Raw genomic sequence first — 22,557 nt, 5'->3', positions numbered from 1 at the left:
AGCATGGAAATCGATGCCGTATATAAAAAGAGTCAAATGGATCTACGCACTATGGGACTTAACATCAGCCCATGGACTTAGAACTACTTAAACCTAACTAACCTAAGGACATCACACACATCAATTCCCGAGGAAGGATTCGAAACTGCGACGGTAGCAGCAGCGTGGTTCCGGACTGAAGCGCCTAGAATTGCTCGGCCACAGCGGCCGGCCCGTAAACAACAGAAAGTATGCATTATATGTATTCGCAGTTGCGAATGTGGACGACCATCAGCTGTATAATGCAATAAAGACGATGAAATTCGGGACTCGAACCCAGATTCCCACTCATTGCGAGTGGTTGCTTTACCATTTTTTTAAAGTCAATGGTACAGGTGAGGGATTTTTTTTATACTATTGTTCGTTCCGCATTTTTTGTTACGTTTGCTCGGGGCAGATGTCCCATGACACCCGTTGAAGTACTTCGTTGATCCATTTACTCCGTTTTTTTTACTTGGGCACCTAACCCTTTGAGCTACCGTGCCGACATCCATTAGACTATCCGAGCGCGACGCAGGGCCAGACGCAAACTTCCATATGTCGTCAACGATAAGTCTACAGCTCGCACTCGTACATTCATTATTCCTGTGCAGGGGAGAGGTTTTAATTGAAAGTCACTTTCCCGGTGTCGGCGGATAAATACGATACTGCAGTGCCTGTGTCACAACTGTTTCTTCGGACATGCAAGCGTGTCCAAAGGAACAGGCAGTGTGGCGACTACAGCCGTTATGAAATACATGAAATATATTCCCAGTTGCGAACATGAACAACCATTATACATCTGATGGTTCTCCATATTTGCAACTGTCCATACATTTCACGTTTTCGTAACGGCTGCAGTCGCTGCAGTGCCTGCTCCTTAGGACACAAATGCGTGTCCGAAGAACATTGCATCGTACTTATGAACGACACATGCGCTGCAGTATCCCATCTAAAGTACACCCGGTTGCTGCAGTCCAACATCTTCTAGGGTGGTTATTACATGACTAGTAACTTCAACTAAAATTCGTTATCATAATTAAATAAGTTATGAAATAGTCAAAGCAGCTATGTTACTCTGTACATTTTTCTCGAACTCGCCTTAAAATGAGCCTGTGAAATAATTGAACTTAGACTTTTTTGTAGATTTGACACTAAATTATAATAGGGAAAAGTCGAGTAATATGGGGCAACGTCCTGTATCGAAGAACAGCTGTTTCTAAACTCAAGTGCTACGGACGGCGTACGTCACGACACTGCAATGTGAACTATGGAGGAACAAGATCGCTCACGCTATTTTTAGCATGGTATCTGAGTATTTCGGTGCACGAATTTAACTTTCGTGTGTTCTGTTTTGTTTGCAAGTAAATAATATGCTCTTACGTTTTTATTGTATCCTTATATCCAACTGTCTGTAACAGTTTGTAACCCAAGTGACGAAGTGCAAATCTTCCTGTTGGACGCCACTTCGGCGACACGTGTTCCTCATCTACCTCAATTATCCAACCGGAGAAAGAGGAGCTACAGTTTCACGTGGAATCCGAACCACGTGTCCTTCCCGACGAATCGTCCATCACTAAGAGGTGAAGACAAGAGTAAAGGCACGCTCAGAATTTCCGTGACCTGACCGTGATTTGATATCGGTTTTCAGGCACTCAATTTATCTCTAGGCCACCAAGATCAACAGCCCAGGCAACAACAGTTGGAACCTTTAAAACTTCTACAGCGGTACATAAGGGTTGAATCAGACAGTCCATTAAAAAAAAAAAGGTAGGTTCCAGCCAAAATACTTAGATTTTTACGGTTATTTATTTAACAGGCAAAGACAAAAGAGAACTCAGAACATAAGTGAGATGAAAATAATGTGAAGGAAGCCGTATAAATAGGCATACTTCTTAAAATGACAATCAGAGAAGCTAGAGGAATGTGCAGTCCTATGAATTTCCTTAGATGACAGACTTACGGGAAAACAAAGAGGTAGTAGTGAAACTTGTTTTCAGAAATAACAAGAGGTTTTTTTTCCGAGAAGAGTCAGTGATGAAGAGCAGCTGGTTTTGTACGATCATGTTAAAAATTTTGATAGCCATGTTGTGCCTTTGAGTAATGATGAGTTCTTAAGTCTAGTGAACAAATTGCACAGTAACGGAAAATAAAGCATCTGTTCAATAAGAGAGAAATGAGAGTTGCAAACACACTATGCTTCTACTGAAAAAATGAAGACATAAGGATTACTGAGTCCACGAGTTTGCAACTAGCAGCAGTTTTTTTTTCCGCGTGTGAGGTGTTCAGAAATGGCTCTGAGCACTATGGGACTTTACATCTGATGTCATCAGTACCCTAGAACTACTTACACCTAACTAACCTAAGGACATCACACACACCTATGCCCGAGGCAGGATTCGAACCTGCGCCGGAGCGGTCGCGCGGTTCCAGACTGAAGAGCCTAGAGCCGCTCGGTCACAACAGCCGGTGCATGAGATGTAGTTGACTGACTATCTTTTAGGTGATAATTGCTTATTGTGTATGAGTCTATGGTGACTTTAATTATTTTGGAACTTTACATTAGCTGAAAAATAAATCTGGCACGGTAATTAAATTTTAATACTAATTTCAGATAATCATACAAAAAAAGTTTAGGGACACGAAAGTGTGATTACAATAAATACGGAACAAATAAACACACTTCTCTTTTAACACTAACAACTGGCTGACCACATTGTAATTTATCATGACAACCCTCAACCCTGTTTAACAGGGTTCTTTTGGGAATTAATTACACTCAGGTAGCCTCGTCAATGCTTATTTCCAGTTGAAAATATCCCTGAGAAACAGTTTGAAACATTCAGACTACATTTCTTTAATTCACCCGACTTACATTTGTACACACGCGGCATTTTCACACTGTCAGTTCTTACGATCTCAACTGTATGATACAACAAACGGGTCGGAACTGCGACCTACGTGACAAATTCGTAAAGTACAGACATTCCCAACAACGACTTTCTACTGCACCACTAGAATATTATAGACAATTGTTGCAGCACACACTGTGACACATTGTTGCTGCACTCATTTGGTCACATTCTTGCCACATTGGCGAATGTTTGTTAATAAAAGAGCCACTTTAGAAAAGACGGCCAGCTTATCTTCGATTTCACCAGGAATTTGACAAGTTTTACTTGTTTGTGTAAATAGGTAAGTGTAACATATCAATTTTTATTATTGCTCTGGTTGTCGTTGTGAAGCGTTAATGTATGACATACATAATACCTAGGAAAATGAGTTGTTTAGACAAGTCTCAGCATTAGATCATTAAAAAGTTTAAAAACATCAGTCCTTTTAAAAACGATTAATATTCAGAGGTTCGGATTACTGACATTTAGCTATTACCACGAATTAAGAACTTCTGAACAAGTATAATAATTGAAAGAAAAGAGTTTTCTTCATCATTGTGTTGTTATTTAACATAAAATGTTTTTGGAACTTTCCGGTCAACATTACACAATTTGACAGATTTTTGTTTACGGTCATTAGGCATTTCCTGGCACCTCGCTGACAAGCAAGCTGCGACGGCTCAGGCGATCTTTCTCAAATGTCAACCGATACGCTAGATCTCCCATTGTAATATTAAACACTACCGCGTCCAATAACTTACACGTGCATAGCTTGAGCCTTCCTCGTCGTCTAGTTAGCTTCCCCTCCTCCACCGAGGCAGTGCAGACTCTGAAAGCGCCGCTGGGACTTTGCGCGTCGCTAAGCCGTTTAGCTGGTCCGGCACTGCTTAACTCGTGGCGGTAATGCGGCTCTCGCGTGGAGGCCGGCTTAATTATAACAAACGGCTACTGTGGGCTTAAAACACACACAGCGCAGCCTGTGCTCGCTATCTGCTCTTGACCATCGCGTCGCACGGACTATACTCGGCCCCCCGTCCAGGTACAGTTCTGCTCGCTTCCACACTGTATGGCCAAAGGCCTCCACAGTGTCGTAGGCGTAGACTCAAAGAACGCCAGTCGTTTCACTAATAGCTTGTAGAACCTCTCCGCTACTGTTAATGAGTTTAATCTTCGTGGTAAGGCTTTCCATTACTTTAAAACAGTTAGGCTGAAATTTAAGCGACGTGTACTTAAGAAAAATATTCTCATGTTTCGTCTAGACACTTTCTCTAATGTGTGCTGGTTAAGAGATTGCATTTCGCTAATTATGTCAAACTAGAATTATCAGGACCAAGTCCTCCTGTTGTCTTTTGATACAAGTGGTCGCTTTTTAGGATTTATATTTCCGCGTGAACTAATTAAAACTCATAAAAATAATGGAAACACCTACATCCTAAGATGCGCAGCTTTTCATAAAACAGGTAAAAACTTGGAAAAAGCGCATTTAATCATAAATAAAGACATTTAATTAATAAAAAAGTTGGCTGCGTTACTAAATATATCACTTTGAGACGTCAGTTTATGCCGTGAGAGTGACAGAAGAAATTTGGGAAGACAGCTATTCAATGAATAACGTGGACGGAGTAGCTGCTGCTTCACGATGATATATAAATTTACGAATCCCGAGCGGTCTAAGGCGCTACAGTCATGGACTGTGCGGCTGGTCCTGGCGGAGGTTCGAGTCCTCCCTCGGGCATGGGTGTGTGTGTTTGTCCTTGCGATAATGTAGGTTAAGCAGTGTGTAAGATTAGGAACTGATGACCTTAGCAGTTAAGTCCCATAAGATTTCACACACATTTGGACATAAATTTACGCAGATGATGCGGTGATAAAACTGACGCCAGTTACAGTATACAAAACTGACAATTTTTATGAAGAAATGTATAGTGTACACACGGTACACCTACGCAGTTACAGCGTTGGGGCCTCGGCACAAATATCCACTTCGTTGATGGAAGAATCTGTTTCAAGCAGTCCCACTTAAAATCATATACGATATGTGTGAAATAAAACATTGCCACTTTATTTTGCTGGTGAACAGGTCTCGGTTCTAAAGCCGGATGGCACCGATGAAATTCTGCAACGTCTAAGCGAGTTTCGTACCTACCATTTTCTGGCTCATCGAAGTTGGTGATGCTATCTTGGAAAACAATATGCTTCCTTCGTGCTAAATTTATGTTAGAGTTTTCCATCATTTGTATCCTAAGTTTACAGTCGAAGATGGGGAATTAGAGAAACTTGCAGACTTGCATTGAAAGTACAGTGTTGGAGACTGCAATGTCCGAAAAGCTGGACCAATGCACGGAGAAAATTTTCATAACAGGCGTCATTGTTCTTTAATGAAATGTTTTGCTGTGAATAGGAACTCACGAGAAAATGACTGTGGAATGTACACATTCAAAAATGCAATGTGGGAAATACTCGTGCAGCAACAATTAAATTCCTATCAGACATTGTGTACAAGTAATAGGATCGAATGGTTCTAAACCAAGAGATCAGTTCTCTTTATGCATTTTGTTGTGATGCATGCACTGATAGTGGTAGTCGTCGCTTGGAATAGATGCTTTGACCTTAAGTTTTTACTTTAAGTTCTAAGTTGTTTATGCAAAAAAACTAAATATAGAGTTCTGGAACCCCTAACATTTGTATAATTTTGGCTTCAAATGATTGGGACGCACTGTGTAAATTACAATTCTAATAGTAGAATGGGCACAAAATAGTTACGCCCGTAAGTGCCAAAACCGCGAAATGGGGGAGCGCGCAACGGTACTGGTGGGAGCCATGTTGTGAGCGAAGCCGAGTATCTCAGCTAGTGATGTATTGGTTTTCAGTGTGAGTCACGTGGTAAGAATACATTGCCGTCGCAAGTAAATGTGATGGATAGTGACACCACGTGAGACGCCGCATAGATCTCTCACAGGAATGAAAACAACAAATAAACAGATGTGAACTACGTTACAACGAAGGTGTTCAAGAGTCAAAACTTCTAAAACGGAACGCAAGAATCATAACATGTGCATTTGTGTAGAACAAGTGAAAGGTATGTCTGGAGGTCCCTTCCTTACACCACACTTTTGCAAACGGACGTTACACCACGAACAGACACAAATTTGAATACAGTAAACGGAGTCGTCAACGACTGAACGGACTGTTCACAATCTTATGAAAATAAAGGGGGCACAAGGGATCTTTTGACCTTCCTCGTCGGAGTCCAACACCGTGAACAGACAACCAAAACGGCAGGGCTATTCAACTACGGTCAATGTTGCACATGTTGAATGTTGGGCGTTCACTGTTTCTATTTTGCTTCTTTTTTCAGAGTTCAGTACACTTTCTTCCTGTTCTCATGCTTGATCGGTGTTCAGTTTTTGTCGGGCTATCCCAGTGCCATCTTACCACTCAAACGGGAGGGATGCCATGGTTAGGTTCCCTTATGAGTCAGAGTCCTCTTTAATATTATATGATTCTGAGCTAAACAGTGAACTTTAAATTCTCAATCGTCACCTCATTTTCTGTACATGATTTCGAGAATCATCACAGGCACGTCGAATGTTTCTCTATTATATTTTATTTCTTAATTTCAGGCGAAACGTTTCACAAAATAATTGACCTTTTTTTTCAAAAATTATTTTTGTTCTAAAGTTCCGTTCAGAAAGCAAAAAATATAAACTACTTATATATCTATTGGTATTCTATTATTATTATTATTATTATTATTATTATTACTATTATTATTATTACTATTATTATTATTACTATTATTATTAAGATTACATGAGCCCAGACAAAGAAGAAAAGTTTCAATTTTTTATGCTGTGATTTGATTTTTTTACACTTGATTTACACAGCTAGCAGCGGCTGTTCGCGAAATATTTCAATTTTCAAACTAAACCTCACACTGGACAATTTGATACCACATTTGTCTATTTATTCCATATTATTGGGCTATGAAAATTCGGACAAAATTTTCCCTCAAATGCATAGCTAAGTTTTCCTTAATTATCACAATTAACTTAAAAGAAAGTTGATATCCACTATTCCATATCCCACTCTTTATCTAGCCATGAAAATTCAGATAAAATCCGTCGTGAAATTTTCAGTCAGTTAAGTAGTTAAGTTTCTTACAATTATCTGGATTCCTTTCAAGACATTTAATATATTTTTTTCTTTCTTTTTGCGAAACTAGATCCCAGGCTATTCAATTCGATACCCCTTTTGTGCATTGCCAACTCATCATTCGGCTATGAAAATTCGGACAAAATTTTCCCTCTGGATCTATGCCCACAATTGTAAAATCAGCGATGGTACATTAGTCCTTACTAATGTAAAGTTGTAACCTTCTGAAGAAGACAAATGTATATTTGTCGAAACCTAGGTAAAGAATTTCTTTATCCGTTGCAACTGGTCGGCTGTTCATAATTTTATTTCTTTACAAAATTAGATGCCTCCCTGATCAGCTTGATACCCCAGCTGTCCAATTCCAATTCGTTGTTTGGCTACGAAAATTCGAACCGAAATCCATTGCGCAGTTTCCACTCGAATCTCTAATTTTCTATAGATTACCGAGACTGCTTTCAAAATATTTGTATTTTCGAAATTTGACCTCACACTAGTCAATTTGATACCAGTTTTGTCGATTTCCTATTCATCGTTAGGCAATGAAAATTCGGACAAAAATCCATTTCGTTATTTCAAGGGCTCTTGATTTCACTCCGCTCGACCATTTGGCTGAAAACCTTAAGTCGGGGCTACAATTCGTTAACCACACATGTTGAAAATTGCTTGCATATGTCGGCTATATTTTAACAAAAATCGTACCTCGATGTATTTAGTCGTTCTAGATATATCTGTGTTGTCCTTACTTACCAGATACAGCCTGTACGCAATAAACAACGGAGGAAGCTGTTTGGAAGACCTGGTTTGAGATAAAAAGATCGGCACGGAAAAATAAATAATGGGGACCCACAAAAACCCTGTCAGACAACTGAGGACAAAAAGAATGGAGGACCTGATGCGTTCCATATTTATCTTTGCGATCATATGTCAGAAGAATCCATTGGCGACCCCTGCACAAGTCAAGAGGCTAATACAAGCCAGCGCGTTTTCGGCAGAACCACCGAATGAACTCGTCCGTTGTTCGTGTTAGGGGCTGAAATACCTGTTGTTACTAAGGAGCACGCAGTATTGCAGTGCACACGTCGCCCCAAGCGACAACTGCAGAGGCAGTTAGGCCAAATGGAGTGTTGTCGATAGATGTGATACGCAGCAACCGCGTTATAAGTCTCGATAGGCGGAAATAATGTTACCAAAGTGCCGGTTACCCTTCAAGGCTGACGAGAACTGCAGGGCACAACAAGATTGGTGGCGCCTGTTCGCTTTTAAATATTCCGGCGCGCATCGCACCACAGCGCGGCCATATGTTTGTGTTGGCGCACCGCCCAGAACGGCGTGAAATCGCGCGCGTCGATTCCGTCAGCTTACGGCGCTCCTCGTTAGCGATTACCACGCTTGTCGCCGGCGCCCGTGTTTTCGGTACACACGGCGGCAGTGGGAGCCGGCGGCGTGGCGTGGCATGCCGACACGCGGCGCGCCGGTAACGCGATGAAGCCATTACGCGTCGTAAAGTCGAGTAGCCGCGTCGAATCGACAGCCGCCGGCTGTGGCAGCTCGTCGGCCGATAAGCATCGGCGCCGGGGTGAGGCACACCTCTCTCTCTCCACCTGTCCGGGCCGAGTCGCTACCTGCGCCAGACGCCACTTCTCGATATCACGTCCGCGACGCGGCGGCACGCGACGGTGCGTGACCGGCGACGTGAACTATGACCCGCCTGCAGTTGTTGCTCGCGCGTCTTCCTCATACCACCTTCTTACTTCTCACCTCCTACACACCAATGAATGACTCAGGACGCGAACTTACAGCTTCTTTCCTGAGTTCTCTAGGGGGAAAGAAGACAGTCTTCTGACAACAGCTTATTACCAGGTGTACCGGTATGAAATGAGCGTTAAGATACAAATGTGTCGATAGGGAGCATTTGTTGTGAACGAGCCTTAATTTTTTTTATTTGGTTGGCATTACATCTGTCAAAGATATTTAGTATACGTCAAGTCATAGAACAAACATCATCATATATTTTCCGAATTTTGTACCATAAAGTGATGATTTGCGGTAAGCATTAATTTTTGTTTTCATTTGAAAAAAAAAAAAAAGTGCTGCAGGGTCGCATCAAATGCTTGTCGAGGCATGTGGTGATCATTCTCTGTCAGAAGCAACATGCAAAGTTCAGAAATAATGATACTGATGAAAGAAATGAAGAATGTGGAAGACTACCAAAAAAGTTCGAAGGCGCGAATTGCAATTAATATTGGATGAAGACGATACTTTGAGTCAGAAGCAAAGGGCAGCAATGCTAAATGTTGCACAACAAACAATTTCTGACCGTTTGAAAGCTGTGGGAAAGATCCAAAAGTGTGGAAAATGGGTGCCACATGGATTGAATGAAAGACAGATGGAAAACCGAAAAACTATATGTCAAATTTTGCTTCAGATACATGAAAGAAAATCTATTTTGAATCGAATTGTTGCTGGCGATGAAAAATGGATTTATTTTAAGAATCCTAAACGGGAAAAATGATGCGGGACAACCATCAATATCGACTGCAAAACCAGATCGATTTGGCAAGAACACAATGCTCTGTGTTTGGTGGGATCAGATAGGTGTGGTGTATCATGAGCTTCTAAAACCCGGTGAAACTGTGAATACTAATCGCTACAGACAACAAATGATCAATTTGAACTATGCACTGATCGAAAAAAGACCAGAATGGGCCAGAAGATATGGCAAAGTAATTTTGTTTACACGACAATGCACCTGCACACAAAGCAAAACTGGTTCAGGATAAAATCAAAACACTTGGCTGGGAGCTGCTACCGCACCCGCCGTATTCACCAGACTTGGCCCCTTCCGACTACCATTTGTTTTCATCAATGGGACACGCATTGGCTGAGGAACACTTTGATTCCTACGAAGAAGTCGAAAATTGGGTGTCTGATTAGTTTGCTTCAAAAGACGAACATTTCTATTGGCGTCGTGTCCACAAATTGCCAGAAAGTTGGTCAAAATGTATAGAAAGCAATGGTCAGCACTTTGAATAAAATGTTTTTACTTTTCAATTCAAAATTAGTGTTTCATTTTCACAAAAAAAGCTCGTTTCATACTGGTACACCTGGTATATCTATACACACACTACAAGAGTAAAGGAAAGGAAAAGAAAAACTAACGATGTTCCACGACGGAATTATTCGAATGGGACGAAAATCGGTAGGTGTGATGTACAGCTACAGACAAACAAACTCTCAGTGTTTCAGAAAAATTGGATGATTTATTCGAGCTTCACGAACTGAGCAAGTCAAACAAGCGCTGGTCCGTCTCTAGCCCTTCTGCAAGCACTTTCTCGTCTTGGCACTGATTTCCAGAGCTGTTGAATGTCCTTCTAAGGTATATCGTGCCAAACTCTGTCCAACGGGCGCGTTAGATCGTCAAAATCCCGAGGTGGTTGGAGGGCCCTGTCCATAATGTTAAAGACGTTCTGAATTCGAGAGAGATAACAGCGACATGCCTGGCGAAGGCAGGGTTTGCCAAACACGAGGATAAGCAGTAGAAACTCTCGCTTAATACGGGCGGGAATCATCTTGTTGAAATTTGAGTCAAATATGGCTTGCCATGAAGGGTAACAAAACGGCACTTACAATATCGTCGATGTTTCACTGTGCTGTAAGGGTACAACGGATGACAATCAAAGTGGTGATGCTTATGAAATGAAATGACACCCCATACCATCCACTCCTGGTTGTCAGGTCATATGGAGAGCACCAGTCTGGTTGGTATCCCACTGCAGTCTGCGGCATCTCTAGACGCGTCGTCGAGACTCATTCTGAAGCAGAATCCGTGGCTGCAGACAATTCTACTTGAGTCAACGAGATTTCAGCCCGAAGACGTTTCTGGAGATGCCGCAGACAGCGTTGGGATACCAATCGGTTACCCGCCATACGGCCCGACAAATAAGAGTGATGATCTGGGGTGCCATTTCCATTTCATAGCAGCACCACTGTGGTTGTCATCCACTACACCTTTACAGCGCAGTGGTTCACCGATTATATCCTGCGCCCGGTTTTGTTTCCTTTTAGAGGACGCCATCTTGGGCTTGCATGTCAGCAACATAATGCCCGCACACATACGGCAAAAATTTATATTGCTTGTATTCGTGCTTACCAAACCCGGGCCTGGTCAGCATGGCCACCGGATCTCTCCTCAATTGAGAATGTTTGGATCATTATAGGCAGGGAACTCCAATGACCTCGGGGTTTTGACGATGTAACGCGGCAGTCGGATAGATTTTGGCACGATAACCCACAGTACGAAGTTCAACAGCTCCATCAATCAACGCTTAGTCAAGTAACTGCTTACATGTTGGCCGCTGTGGCCGTGAGGTTCTAGGCGCTTCAGTCCTGAACCGCGCTGCTGCTACGGCAGCAGGTTCGAATCCTGCCTCGGGCATGGGTGTGTGTGATGTCCTTAGGTTAGGTAGGTTTAAGTAGTTCTAAGTCTAGGGGACTGATGACCTCAGATGTTGAGTCCCATAGTGCTTAGAGCTATTTGAACCATTTTTGAACTGCTTACATAAAGGCCAGAGGTGGACCAATATGTTACTAACTTGTTGAATTTGTGAAGCTCTTTTCCTTGAATAAATCATTCAATTCTTCTGAAATGGCAATATTTGTCCTTTTGAGATAATTTCTTCATGGAACTTCGTTTTTTAGAGTGTAGTCCTCCGCCGTTGTATCTGTCATTATGTCCATGCTAATATCAGGAATTACTGTGTGGATTAGCATACGATTTTCAGTAATGCATATACTAATTAATGGCGACTGTGTATGTATATAATTTACAACCACTAAGTACTTAAGGTGCTTCGGAAATAGAAATCATTGGGCTGTGATATAAATCCTCTAAGGCAATGACAATTTTAAGTGCAAATTCAATAGCCGCATTGACTGCGGTTGTAAAGAGATTTTGTGACACTGGGATTTGGCCTCAAAATCTACTTAAGGCCATTGTAGTACTTTTGCCTAAAAACTGCAACTCAAAGCAATTCAAATACTATAAGACAATTATTTTTATCAATCATGTTACGTAGGCTACAACGAGAGCCAATTTAAGGATAATTGAAAAGAAAATTGAAGAAAACGCTGGGGAGAACGAGTTCAGATTCGGAAAGGGTAAAGGTACAAGAGATGTTACAAGCCCTCTGAGAGCGGTTGGAGAAAGAATGATAGAAATGAACTAGGAGTTGTATATTTGTTTTGTCGACTAGGAGAGTATGCTGTTGAGACTTATAAAAGATGTGAATATAAGCTGGAAACATATATCACTAATAAAGGAGTTGTACACAAAGCAAAAAACAAGAAGTGGCAGTTAGGGTACGAAATGAGGAAACGAAAGAGATGAGCGTTGGAACGGTTCTAAGAAAAAGATGCTCACTGTCATCGAAGCTATTCAACATATACAGAGAAGAACTGGTATGTAAGTCCACAAAGAATGCAAGAGCCATTGAAATCAGAGGAGAGAACTTAAAGATTGTAAAATGCGTGGATGATCCAGCAGTGATGGTGGAATCAGCAGAGCAGCTGCAGAAGATGTTAAAGAGTGTTACAAGAAGGGGCAAGAAATATCGAATGAAGATAAATATGGGAAAGACAAAAATGATGAGAGTAAGCAAGATGGAAGCTCCAGTTAACATATTCCTACACGGAAAAAAGACAGACCAGGTAAAATCCTTGCTGTACCTGTAAAGTTTAATGACACGAAATGAAAGCTGTACAGAAGAAATAAGGAGGAGGACATCTACGAGAAAGAGCATTTGAAAACCTGAAGAAGTTACTAATATCTGGAAGAATTCTAATGGAGCTGAGGAAAAGGAAGGCCATTTAACGTAGCTTTGTCCTCTTAATGCTGTGGAGATTCGCAAGAAACAAGCCGTGATTCGGATTCCGCGTTTAAGTGTAGGTACCCTTTTCCCATACAGGTAAATGGAGCAGGTGAGGAAAATGAAAGTCACTGAAATTGCGTTCAATTGGAAGAGTTGCTACCGACCACCTACCCATAGGAAATTATTATTACGAGAATCTATACATCTACAAATGTCTTCTTCAATACATATTATACAGTGACCTGTCACATTTTTCTCTTTGTACTAGAAGTCTGTTCTCAGTAAATACTGTTGATGTTTTGATACGGTTTTCACGAGAAAGACGTTTGTTACTGATACTCCACACAAGTAATCTGGCCGCAGATACTTAGTGTTAACTGTGCGAAGCCAGGGCTGGTCAATACTTGTAATATATTGTGTATGAACTAGAGGAATGGGAAGGAAAGGAAAATGGTGGGTGGAAAACTAGCGACCTGCTCGGAGCACTGTAGAAATAAAACGGCGAACGTTTATAATTTGTAACGGACAGGTATTCGAAGAAGGATTTTCAGCTTGTCATGAGCGGTTACCTCAACCACTGAGACCATCTGGAGACAGTAGCAGCGTCTCTCGTCCATTACCCGCCTACTCACCCATTTTTTACTCCCGTAGAAGTTCGGACGGCATTAGGCCATTTGCATTGAAGGAAATGTCATGGGGCCGCTGCTCTATCACAGAAATGTATACAAATATACAAGTAGTGTCTGTTCCGTCGGACAAGCCTTTCTGAAAGCACTAGCAGCACATTCCAAATTACTGATTTTTCTATCCTCCTGATGTTTTTACATCAGCCACAGTGCGCAGTGTAATTTTCAAGCGGCTAGAACCAACATTAACGATTGTGTGCTTTACAAACCTAAGTGTGTGACTGTCGTCTGTCAGTCCTTCAAACGCTCAATGAGAATGGTTGTGGTCACGTAAGTTAAATGACTGCCAGACGCTAAGCCTACTTCATCGATCCCTATGTGTCTATCTACCCTGTGTCACACATCACAGATTAAGTTGTGGAAACGATTGTCTCATACTTATCGCAACACAATTTCTAAATTATTAAATAAAAGTTTCATAATAAAACAACAGCTTAGGCAGGGGAATGTCTTCTTCGCAGTGACTGGACCCATACTTACAAAAGACTAAGGTCATGGAGAACATATTATTAACTACATGATGCATGCAGGTTTCCGATGAGAGTTGTTCGAGAGTAGAAATCGTAATACGGTGACGGACGTGCGTTCGAGTAAGGATCGCTCTTGGGTTTTGCTACTGATACTCCACGACTTTGGACTCGTGTGATTGCAGGTGGAAGAGCGAAACTTGGTTAATATTTATAATGCCATGTAGTCACGAATAAGGTAATTATGAGACGCTGAACTCGCTGATTTTAAAAGTGTCAAGAGGTTCCGTATACATATGCCAGCCGTGGCTTTCGGTTGCGTAGTGCTTAAGCTTTCCAGCCTTTAAGCCAAGTCTCCACATGCGACTAAAGCCATCCAACATCAGGCATCATGGTAGCTCACACTGTAGTGGTGTCTTCAGCTGCAGTTTCCACGGACAGCGAAATTTCTTGTGGCATGGTTTACAATACGGCATCAACTGAAATCGTGTGAGTAGGCCTGATTGTCTTCATTAGGTTGTAGCAGGTGAAGTTGTAGCAAGAACTAAGTAAGATAAATAGAAAAACGAACTATTGGACCAAAATTGGATGACGTAGAAAAATACCATACTGGTATGTAATAAAATAGTGAATACGAAAATTAAGTGTGCCAAATTACAAAGATTTATGCACATTAGCAAGAGTTATAACTTCACTTATTCTTTCTGTGAGTATTCACTGACACATAAATTTGAATTTATAAAATTTATTTCACATTAACGGGATCTTATCTCAACGCCTGTAGTCTACAGAAAGTTCTGTTGTGTCTACAAATTTCAGGCACTCATGGTATTCTCAGTGAATCTGTCTTTCACGTATTTTTTGCGCAACTCGGGGAAAACAGACAGATTGAAGGTGTTTGAAATGCATACCCCAGACGGCATTCAAACGGTTATCATGGAGGTCTGTGGAAGGCAGGTGGCGTCACAAAGTTAAAATGACTTCAATTTTTAGTGGCATGGAATAAAAAGGTATCATTTAAAAATGTTTTTTGCATTCAAACACAGTGATGCTATAGGAGTGCTGTGACTTTCGTTGCATGGGGAAGAACGGTTTTGCGTGAGCTTTGTATTGTCTGTAGCGCGGCTGTATCACTCCCACAGTAGCATTACCACGGCTTACCGAGGGATATAGACGTAAAAAGCACAGCTGCACGTGCAGCATTCTAGAATGTGTTAAAGCTTGGGCTGATCTGGGATTCTACCTACCTGCTTTGACCCATGACGTCAAAATTGGCATGAACAACATATTTTATACCAGTTACCAAGACAAACATAGATAACATTCAATAAATCAAGTTAGTGGCTATAAGATTATGGCCACAAACAAACATAAGAAGATTCGAAATATTTCAGTCACTCAGTGAAATTATACTAATGGGACAACCACGGGAATTAGATGTTTTTCGGAGGGTTGAAACTGAAAATACGAGAATAACATAATTCAAAGACAACCACATAACCGAAAAATAACAGACACGAATTCGATTAACTTTTCATGGTTGGGGTTCACAGTCATACAATATTTCTTAAAAGACATCATAGTCGCCGTTGACTGTATAAAATATTTATTGTTACTATTGCAATTTCGGCCTTATTGCAATAGTAACAATAAATATTTTATATAGTCAACGGCGACTATGATGTCTTTTAAGAGACACGAATTCGTCCAGAATAGCCCGAAAAATAAAATACAAAAAGCACACAACTGTAATCGACTGATGCACTTTACTTACGCGCACTCTCACAAAACCTTAATAATAGGAATCGTAAATTTCCCTTAACGGACATAGCTCAAACGAAGACAGCGTTACCAGATGCCAACCCAAACAACCACATTAGTAGGTGCCCTATACATTCAACAATGGCTCTAATCAACCGCAAATTTTAAAAATACTAGGCATGTCTTCTTCCGTAGCAGCACCAAATGCTCTTGAACTTCATTTCATAGTCCGATCCATACCCACAAACAAATAACAATTACACAAAATACAATCTAAAGCACCAGCAAACTGCAATCTAAAACGATTACCACATACCAAATCACAAACACAAACAGCCGCCACAGGAGTGCACCACCGCTACTCGCTACTTCAACACACCCCAAGTTACAACGAAAAAAAAAAAAGGGGGGGGCAGCCAAATCTTACTAGAACGAATATATTATACTATATGGTCGCTACTCATTTCTCTAGCAACAATGTAAGATGTGCTCTCAGGTTCGTGCCTAATTGCACCCCATTAATTCACGGCCTATTTGGAATATTCAGCGTCCCTGAGACAACCACACGTAACATTTAATAACAGACGGCTTACATTCTTCACACGTAAACTAATGATGTCACGCAGGACGTCACTGGTCAAAGCTGACGACTGGAATTGGAGCGTCGCTTCGACCTGCTGATCTAGCTGGAAACATAGGAGTACAGGGTTATTCAGCTGCCAATGCGTATGGATTTCATGCAGCATGCAATGCCTTCAAAAACTGCACTAGGTGTTTTAATATTCGCTCTCTCTCACTATGTGCAAAATGTTAGTTCCACAGTAAAAACGAACAGAGTCTTTTTGAAGGAAATTTTATTTAGTTAAATTCTGTGCTGGGACAGGTTTTTCTGTGGAGACGACAGTTTTCGAACAATTCAAGAAAAACGGTTTTGAAGGTCAGTTTCGGAAGGCTTTCTTGAATAATTCTAAAACTGCAGCCTCTAGCGAAAACAGACCGAAGTACAACATTTAACTACATTAAATGATGATTAATTGAAACCCTCAGCTGCCGACAGGTGTTGTTGATCTACCTCGATGGGGACAGCTGAAAATGTGTGCCCCGACCGGGACTCGAACCCGGGATCTCCAGTTTTTTCCCATTTTGTTCGTTGTTAATCGCTGTGTTTGATGGCTGCTGACGTCACATGACATCCGTTCTAGTTCGTTTGTTGATCCTTACACTAAGTTTATTTATTGCAGAGGTCAATCAGCTCTCTGACAGAACACGCTGAGCTACCGTGCCCGCCCGATGTGAGCTACCGAGGACACAGATAAATAGCGCGACTGCAGGGACTTATCCCTTCCTTGCACCGCTTCCCGTGAGACCCACATTCCCAGCTGTCACGCTCTACGTACGTAATAGTCATAATAGATATTTGCCCATCCACTCATTACTCGGGCACACCAAGGTGGCGATTCCCGTATGAGTTCGGGCAACCTGTGCGCATTCGCACAGACGAAGGTCCGTGGCCGGGTAGCCATTTAACTATATATGAAGATAGTAACTGTTCTCGAAAGAACAGATACCACTGACGACCGTGCAGCCTCTCTAGAATAAATGATAATTAATTGAAACCCTCAGCTGCCGATAGGTGTTGTTGATATACATCGATGGGGACAGCTGAAATTTTCAATTAATTACCATTTATTCCAGGGAGGCTGCTCGGTTATCAATGGTATCTGTTCTTTCGAGAACATTTACTATCTTCATATATAACTACAGTATTTCCTACAAAAAGGTCCTCTACATTTTTTTCTGTAGTAATAACAGTCTCCACGTTGTGAGCGAGAGAATGTGAAAATCGAGAGTGTGGTATCTGAAGGTGGTGTGCGTTGCATAAAACCTGTGGCTAGGGGCAGCTGAATCACCCTGTACAGGTGTTCCAAAGTCTCTGGGAAGTTTGGAAACTAGGACCATGGCTATGAGGGCGGGTTGCGAATCGTGTCTGTATAACTAAGCCAGCAGAGCATTTGCCCACGAAATTCATAGGTTCTGGGTTCGAGCCCGTATCTAGTACCCAATTTTACCCTTCCAGGAAGTTTGAGTGTAGCATTTATCTGTCGTCCGCATCGTTACGTTGCCTGAACAGCGACCTCTGTTCTATGCAGGCGAGAACAGCAACTCCAACGATGGCTGCATGTCGGGCTCCGTTGCGACGTCGCTGGCGGGCGGCGTGGGAGGCGGCATGTCCGGCGGCGTGGTGAGCGGCGGCGTCGGGCTGTGCTCGGGCCCGGCGGCGGCGCCCAGCGGCAGCGAGGACGAGAGCGCCGCCCCCAGCTGCGGCAGCCCGCCCCCGGGGGCGGCCAGCGACGGCGGCGGCAGCGGCAACGGCGGCGGCGCCAGCAAGAAGAAGCACCGCCGCAACAGGACCACCTTCACCACCTACCAGCTGCACGAGCTCGAGCGTGCCTTCGAGAAGTCTCACTACCCGGACGTCTACAGCCGCGAGGAGCTCGCCATGAAGGTCAACCTGCCCGAGGTCCGCGTACAGGTAAGCCAACCATCCCGCGCGTCTTGCTTCTCTGAGATAACCGCTTTCGAAATTTCTGCCTAAGAAACCGGGATGTGCCTGGCTCTGACAGCTCTACTGTTCCAGTGTGGTGTCACAACGAAAATGTCACAAAATTCTAATTTGCACTCACCTAGAATATTCGTAAATTGTCCACCGCCACAGTGGGCAGCACGTGGTGATAGGATCTTTGGTCTCTCACATTTGATTTTATGTTGATGGCTACGCAGAAATAGGCCACATAGCGGATTAAAGTAACAATTTAGAAGGCCAAGAGATTTTCTTATTGGGCGCTGCAATGGCTTATCTTCTTTGATGAATCTGTCTTTCGACAGATATCGTTTGGACACCCTCTGCTTCCCTGTTTTCTGCGCTTCTTCTTTAATCTAGAGCTAATTTTTATGGTTCCGTACCGTAGTCGGTAAAAACGGAATTCGTACTGGATTTCCTATCCGTTTGTGTCTCCGAGTATTAAGACCTTTTTTTTAAGCAACGAGTAGAGGTGTCAAGTTGAAATTTATGCCACTTATAAGGACTAATATCTGAAGCCGGAGCGAAAAATTTAAGTTTGCAAGTCAGTTCAGTCAAAATATGTGGCCATTCGTTTCACATATTTTTATACTCACAGAGTCATATATCGAAGCCTATCAATGAACTATCTCTACTTGTTTAGTATTTCTCACGGCCTGCAGCGTTGCAGATATCTTGTAAAGACGTTCTATGTGTATTATACCAGGACGCTTCTATTTTTTGAAGCTGTATTCAAGACTTGTACAGTTAGGCGATAAGCTTATTCAGGCAGCACTACCATTTTCAAGCAATCTGCAAATACAAGATCAATCAGATATATAACGAAAAACTGTGTATACTAACAGCGATATATAATTGCAGATCGCTTGAAAATGGCAATGTAGCCGAAATAAGCTTATCCCCTAACAGTACAACTCTTGAATAAAGTTTCAGAAATCAGCAGCGTCCAGTACAATATACATAAAAGGTTTTTACAAGATGTTGTACACATGCTGGGCCTGATGGTCTAGCAGTAATGCCCGTGGTTTGAAAGCGAGAAGTCGCGTGGTCAAATGTCGGTTGGACCACGGATTTTTCACTCTTCGTTTTAACCAAGCGTTAACATCTCAGCGATGTGAGAGTTACTAGAATCAATATGTTGTTCGGATTCGACATTATACTATACGTCCCCTTTCCGCAGTTAGAAAACTGGGGTAGATTACGGACACGCAGATCACCGAAGTGGCCTCCAAGCCACTGGGCCACATGAAATTATTATTTTTATTATTATCTGCGGGTGAAATTGGCCTAATTGCTGGTATTTCTAGTGGTGATTCAGGACGGTGTACTGAATAACATTGCGTCAGCATTTACGTCATTTGCATACTAATAATTACAGTTATTATGAGTAGTGTGTTTTCAGGTAGACTAGTACCTCCAAGTATATGTGGCCAACAACGCTTATTTTCCCCAGTGCAGCATGTCAGGTGTTGAAGTGTGGACGCGAAACAATTTGTGTATACTGCGTGGTGTCATCACTTTGTCGCCCAGCTATAGCCATGCAGAAAACATCACGCTATAAAGTTTGTAACTATTTGTATCCCATTCGCACCTCTCTCGTTGTTTTTTTCTTTTTTAAAAATATTATCCGTCATTCCAAATCTTCTTCCTCTCTTCCTTGCAGATTTCCCCTAAATCACCGCTTCTTGCAGATAATTTCTTTGCATGATACTGTTTGTCCCAACCTAAATGTTTTCCTCATACTCGTTATTTCCAGTAGTTTTATTTCCTCTCATACGAGTAGCCTACTTCTTCATTCGTCATGCTCTCAGCCCACTTCCCTTGTAGAATTTTTATTGACAACCACAATTGGAAAATATGTATCTTCTTGACCGTCTATGAATCCCTGCCATATAACACCACGTAAAACATTTGATGAACCTGTTTCTTAATTTCATCGGAATTCTTTTTTCTATTAACGAACATCTCACATTTTCAGAAGCTCCTTTACCTATACATACTCTTCTTTCTATTTCCTGCACACACTTCGCTGGTCTTCAGCCTAGATGTAGTACAATGAATAAAAGTGTACAGAATCATCGCTATGACTTATTTCATAAAACTAATTGAGAAATTCATTGACAATTATACAGAATTGTTACACAAAATATGAATGCTCCTATGAAGAGTAACACGTGTGTTTCAAGATGCGCGACCTTGCCTAACGCGTATGCATCATACAGCCTTCAAATTTGGGGTGCGATTTCGTCAGATTAGCTTTCTCACATAGCCAATGGGAAGTTGTGGAAATGTCACTCTTCCTTAAAAGATAAAGCGATTTGTTTGTAGCTTTAGCTTACAGTTACTTTTATCCACTAGAAGAAGCGCGTAAATGTGAGCTGTTTCATTTCCTTTTCATCTTTTTAGTGCACTGGCAACAATATTATGTCTCACAATTAAGCTGGTCCGTTAAAAAGCTTGATCGCTCTAATAACGCATTGCGTTGGTTTGCCATGAACTCTGTATCCTCCAGGCACGGGTAAATACATATGTTATTGAGGTGGCTAGATAAAAAATGTTTCAATTACACGGTAACCAAAGAATGATGGCCATTAACAAAGTTGCGAGAGGAGGGGTTATCAAATTAGAATACGCTATTCAATGCAGATAGCTACTTAATATGGTAGTGTGTTACGACCCCTGCTCTTGTTGTTGGGTACTAATGACCTGGCAGTCGATATTAACAATAACCTAATACTGTTCGCAGTTTTGTATAATGAACTAGCGTCTGAAAAAAGCTGCCAAAATGTTCAGTCAGATCTTGATAAGATTTCAGCATTGTGGAGTGACTGGAACTACCATAAATGTTCTAAGTACAAAGTTGTGGACTTCTCAACACGCAAAAATCCAAGTTTGCTGCGTCTACAGTATCAGTAAGGCACTACTGGAGTTAGGAACTGTGAAAATGCAATCAGTCAACAAAATACTCGTGCGACCCATCCCACATTGCTCGTGTTTGTGGGCCTGGGCCAAATAGGCAGTGATCGTAGAAGGCAGTATCTATTATCACAGGTATTAATCACCAATTGCAGAACGATACTGAGATGCGGAAGTATCTGAACTGTCAGTTAGGTGTACACAAGGAGAATCTTTTGGAAAGATGATACTGTGATGTGAAACTAATTCAAACGCAACAAGGATGACTAAATAATTTACCCCTTGCACAAGGTATTTGGACGTCTTCCCCTACTTGCAGGAGGGACTCATGTCCTGCAGTCTTGCTAATAGTGGATTTCCTATTTACTACGTCTTGTAAGGGAAAAGGTATCTCCTTCCTGCAGCCGCTACTCAACACACTAAACAGATATATTTATTAGAGGAAAAGAAGTAAATCGAGTTTATTAACGCCTTTAACAGTGAGCACATAACTGATATTGACCTACCGAACTGCGTTCACTACATTGAAACTGCTGGGGCTAATTGTGCATTAAAATGAAATGAAACAACAAAACTGAAGGCGCGTGCACAAATACACACACACACACACACACACACACACACACACACACACAAATGCGCGCGTGCGCGCGTCATAAAGGAAACCAAGAAACAGCACATTTTGTAACATTCTCTACTGGATCACTTTATGAAAGGCCTAACCAGTCTGGAAATGATGGAGTATGCGGCAAAGAAAAGTAATAACGAGACGCGCTCACCTCGTGGGAAACTGCTCAATAATTAGTGCAGCGGCGTCGATGGAGACGAGCAGAGAGCAACTGCATAACTGAATTTACTCTTGACAACGGAATACTGGCGGGCTTACAACCTCGTGAGCAAGTTTTCCACCATCTGGTGCGGCAAACTAACTCAAGCCAAACGACCTAACAGCAAACACTCCCGATTCTTACCCCGCGCAGCTAACAACTGGCAAGACGCGACCATATATTTCCGAAAGCAGCGGAAGCGCATTGGGGTTGAGTACCCTTGGCGCCAGCCAATCTGTACCCTGGATATTCCTCCTCCAAAAGTTGGCACCAGTTTTACCACACTGAGACTTTCCAGACAGTTTTCGTGCCATTATTTGCAACATTTCCTTTATTGTAAGTAATGTGCCAACGATATGACATTTCAAGGGACGGAAGTGGA

The 22,557-nt window shown here is 41.9% G+C and overlaps 1 protein-coding gene across 1 annotated transcript in view; it reads left to right on the top strand.

The window, feature by feature from the left end:
• The window catches only part of LOC126272401 (retinal homeobox protein Rx1-like), a 343,405-nt gene that overhangs the window by 161,147 nt on the left and 159,701 nt on the right, over positions 1-22,557 (top strand). The window contains exon 2 of the mRNA XM_049975229.1: positions 18,002-18,384. Within this exon, the coding sequence (XP_049831186.1) occupies positions 18,002-18,384 (383 nt within the window). The remainder of the gene's footprint in view (positions 1-18,001; positions 18,385-22,557) is intronic.

This window comes from Schistocerca gregaria, chromosome 5 (assembly GCF_023897955.1).
Source record: "Schistocerca gregaria isolate iqSchGreg1 chromosome 5, iqSchGreg1.2, whole genome shotgun sequence".
In the NCBI taxonomy this organism is placed as follows: Eukaryota; Metazoa; Arthropoda; class Insecta; order Orthoptera; family Acrididae; genus Schistocerca; species Schistocerca gregaria.
The sequence above is the reverse complement of the archived record's forward strand: the minus strand, read 5'-3'. Positions and strand labels throughout refer to the sequence as shown.